This window comes from Drosophila grimshawi, unplaced genomic scaffold, assembly GCF_018153295.1.
Source record: "Drosophila grimshawi isolate 15287-2541.00 unplaced genomic scaffold, ASM1815329v1 contig_1377, whole genome shotgun sequence".
Classification (NCBI taxonomy): Eukaryota; Metazoa; Arthropoda; class Insecta; order Diptera; family Drosophilidae; genus Drosophila; species Drosophila grimshawi.
In genome coordinates, this window is record NW_025062900.1 from 19,033,169 (window position 1) to 19,036,606 (window position 3,438).

The 3,438-nt window shown below is 41.4% G+C and overlaps 1 protein-coding gene across 5 annotated transcripts; it reads right to left on the reverse strand.

The window, feature by feature from the left end:
• Nucleotides 1-899: 899 nt before the first annotated feature.
• On the reverse strand, nucleotides 900-1,889 carry LOC6566627. Of its 5 annotated transcripts, none has more exons than XM_032739353.1 (2): nucleotides 1,186-1,889; nucleotides 900-1,118 (listed from the first exon to the last, which is right to left on the reverse strand). In XM_032739353.1, the coding sequence occupies exons 1-2, from the start codon at nucleotides 1,772-1,774 to the stop codon at nucleotides 985-987; spliced, it is 723 nt and encodes a 240-aa protein (XP_032595244.1). In that variant the 5' UTR covers nucleotides 1,775-1,889; the 3' UTR covers nucleotides 900-984. The 5 variants fall into 5 exon arrangements, with proteins under 5 accessions (XP_032595244.1, XP_032595245.1, XP_001992869.2 ...); XM_032739354.1 differs by having other exon boundaries at nucleotides 1,182-1,864; XM_001992833.2 differs by having other exon boundaries at nucleotides 900-1,113; nucleotides 1,182-1,834.
• Between the last annotated feature and the right edge of the window lie 1,549 nt (nucleotides 1,890-3,438).

Genomic DNA, 3,438 nt, shown 5'->3' on the forward strand with positions numbered 1-3,438 from the left:
TGAAATACGACTTTATAAAACAACGATTTATTTCCTGGTCACACCGACAACCTTACAACTTTAGCTACTCGGGACTGTGACGACTTCTTTTAGACTCGATTGAACTCGACTCTATCATTCTGCTGTTCTTCTAGGACTCTTCTTCTACGACTAATGCTAATGCTGCTGTTATATCTGTTAACCAGCGTTGCCACCCACTGCAACTGCTCGTTAAATGTACGTCATTTCAAAAATACAGACTTGACTAATTAGAACCCCCAAATAGATTTGCTCAGCATACTATTTATACATGTGCTTATGTGTGTATGTATATCCGTGGCAATGTGGCAAGCTAACGAGAAAGCTTCCTGCTGTGATCTCGCATGATGTTGTCCCCACCAGCTCCTCCATTCCAGCAGTGCAAGAACAACTCCTCTGACTTCAGCCGGGTCTCATTAGTTGCTGCATTCGATGACGCCAAACAAGCCACTTAATTTAAATTTAAATGTTTACTTCTCGCTTTGCGTGTGGGGCAAAGTATTTTGTCTTCGTTGCGTTTCTCTGCTTCCCTACCCTCTCTCTCTCTCTCTCTCTCTCTCTCTCTATCTCTCTGTGTGTTTGCTGTCACGAGATGCCAAGATTTATTTTCGGTATTCCATGGTCGACTAAAATGCGCTGTCAGCGCAGCAGTTGCTGCCACACATCGGACCCATCTTGCCCCCTACCCCGTTGTAGCGACAGCTACATTAGCGTCTGATGGTGGTCCAACCAGCCACAGTCCCTACGGGTACCCCCGATGCAGACCCACTCGGAGTGGCATGGAGAGTTCCCTCTCATTGCACTTGACACCCGAGAAATGGATGCGGCCTCAAAAACCCACATTAATTAGGCAAAATATTGACATGTTGATGTGTGGTGTGTGTGTGATTTATGCACTGTGGCTGCTGCTGCGAGAGAGAGCTCGATTTTAATCAGTGGTCGAGTCTTTTTTGGGCTATTGTCATACTATTTACTATTTGACAGATCATTTGTTATGGCTTCCGCTCGTTGGCTCCCATTAGAGCGCTTTTTCCCCTTGATGCGACTGATGCGCAGTGCCAGCTGTAGTAGTGCCCCAAAGCGTTGCCCTCTAGCCTTTCCTAGACATATTACAGATATTACTTATTTCCCTTTAACAGTTTCTGTGAAGCATAAATCAATACCTACGATTGGAAACATGGCCGGACTTCTTCTCATAATCCTGAGTAGCCCGAGACAGAAAACCGGAAGTTGTGGACAAGCTGATGATCGTGGAATGGACTGTCTGGTTGGTCGTTCCGCTTGCTGGTTCTGCGAAAGAAGGTGATTTTGAGCTGGTCTTGTTCAACATACGCTCATCTCTGTTGCTCAGACGCGCACAGTTCTCGGTGGTTTTCTTCAGCAGCAGCCAGGACTTTTGCAGTATTTTGCCCTCCACAATTAGCTTCTCATAGCCCTGGAGCAGTCTGCGGACATCGACGCCGGCCAACTCCTCGGGCAGCGGCTCTTCGCTGAATTGTCTGGATGTCTGGCGCAAGTGCTCGAAGCGTTGTATCAACTGCTTAATACTACCACCTGAACATTCCTCGTTATTGCTCGTATCGGATATGGATGGGGATGCTATCTGTGGCACGGATTGCTGATCGGTGCTGATGCAACGCAGCATCTCGGCGGTCTGCTCCATGAAGGCCTCCTGGCGCTGGTGCAGCTCCTGCAGACGCTCCTTCAGCTCGTCCAGATACGCCAGTTGCTGGCATGTTGGCTGCTTGCCGGCCATTCCTTCGATTCACATGAATTTTACACAAATCAAAAACATTTGGCAACTTGTGCCTCTGAGCACTTTCTGTACAAATTTTGGATTGTGTTTAGATTCGGATTGGGTTTGAGAATTCAAAGCTTCGGCTGCCTCGGACTTTAGGCGCCCAGTTGACTATGTCGCAATTTGTTCAACTTGAGTCGCCAGCAAAAAAGGCGTATCCACCTCTGATTGGCAACCAGTTTGCCACGGTCTTTAAGATCCAACTGATTACAGACCACCAAAAATTGCATTTTAGCCCAAGTCTCAAATGCAACCAACTGCGATTCGGGTGTTTTGACTTTATTGTGTAATTAGCGACTGCCAATTCATGAATTGAGTTCTTGGTTTGTAATTGTATATAAAAGTTCTCGTTGAGTTAGGTTAAAACACTTTAGAGCTAAGCTTTATCTAAAGTGAGATCAGATTTTGGAAAGCCTTTGTATTTTATCACAGTTTGATTTTTAGTTTAATACTATTTAAATTTAGAAACCCGATTCTGACCCAGACTTGGTCAAAAGTAACCCGTTTTTCGTCTTAAAATAATACTCACAAGAGGAGCCTTTAGATTGTCAAAAGTTATCCAAAAATAATTAAGTAAGTAATCAAAAGTAATTAATTAGATTGTCATTCAGTAATCATAGAAATTTGTAAAATTATTATTATATTGACTTATATTACTTATATTTCCCGAACTACCGATTAACCCCTTGTCTGGCGCGCAAATAGATGAATTTATATTCGATGTTTTAAGTCTATCTTCAAAATGGAAAGATGAACATTGCATGAATCCAATATACTTTTCTGCATTCGCTATTTAAAACTTAGATAAATGTATTGGGAGAAATATATTTATTCTTAATGTACAATATATTCTTAATATTTGTATTTATATATAAGTTATTAAATTTTTAAATGCAATAGAACAATTTTTAATTAAAAAAATAGCCATATTTAATGGGTTTTACTATCTAATTTTTATTTATTTATTTATATTTATTTACTCCAATTATTTACATATTTTTACTTCAACCAACCTTAATATAAACTTATTTATATTTGCTTACTCTAATGCAGATTATATATTTAATTTGAAAATGGATTCTTTTGTGATACTTTGAGATTCATGAGGCCTTCAAAGAAGTTCAGTTAAATGTGAAATATTAAAACTTAATTGCTTAAAATAAAGTGCAGCTCAACCACTCTCTATTTATGCAATAACAAATCAACTTGAATCAAATTGAGATTTGTGCAATATTATTTTGATAAGTTTATAGGGTATACAGCGATCGATTTGGCCTGGCTCAATGTTCAGTGTTATCCTATTGCCTCAAAGAGCCTCCAAATTGAGATATCGCATGCAATTCGAATTGTGGAGTAAGTTGTAAGTTGCAAGTTGTAAGTTGTAAGTAAGCGACTGTCTGCCGCGAATTGCGCGAACAATGGCGATTTGAGTCGGGGGCGCTATACAGATACAGCTATATATCTTACGCTAAGCTGGATGGGATGCGGCAGGGTGGGGCATGGTTAGGAATTTCACGAAGCCCGTTGCCAGTTGCCAGTTGCCAGTTGCCAGGCGAAACGTGCCGAATGACTGCCGCCTACCACAGACCACAGGCCACAGACAACAGGGCAAAATCGCAAGT

Bases quoted from the DNA above. Each gene is read 5' to 3' on its own strand.
- LOC6566627 (XM_032739353.1), bottom strand. From the start codon at position 1,774: ATGGCCGGCAAGCAGCCAACATGCCAGCAACTGGCGTATCTGGACGAG. The intron at 1,119-1,185 runs GTAGGTATTGAT...TAATATGTCTAG, and splicing joins GTCCGGCCATGTTTCCAATC to GAAAGGCTAGAGGGCAACGC.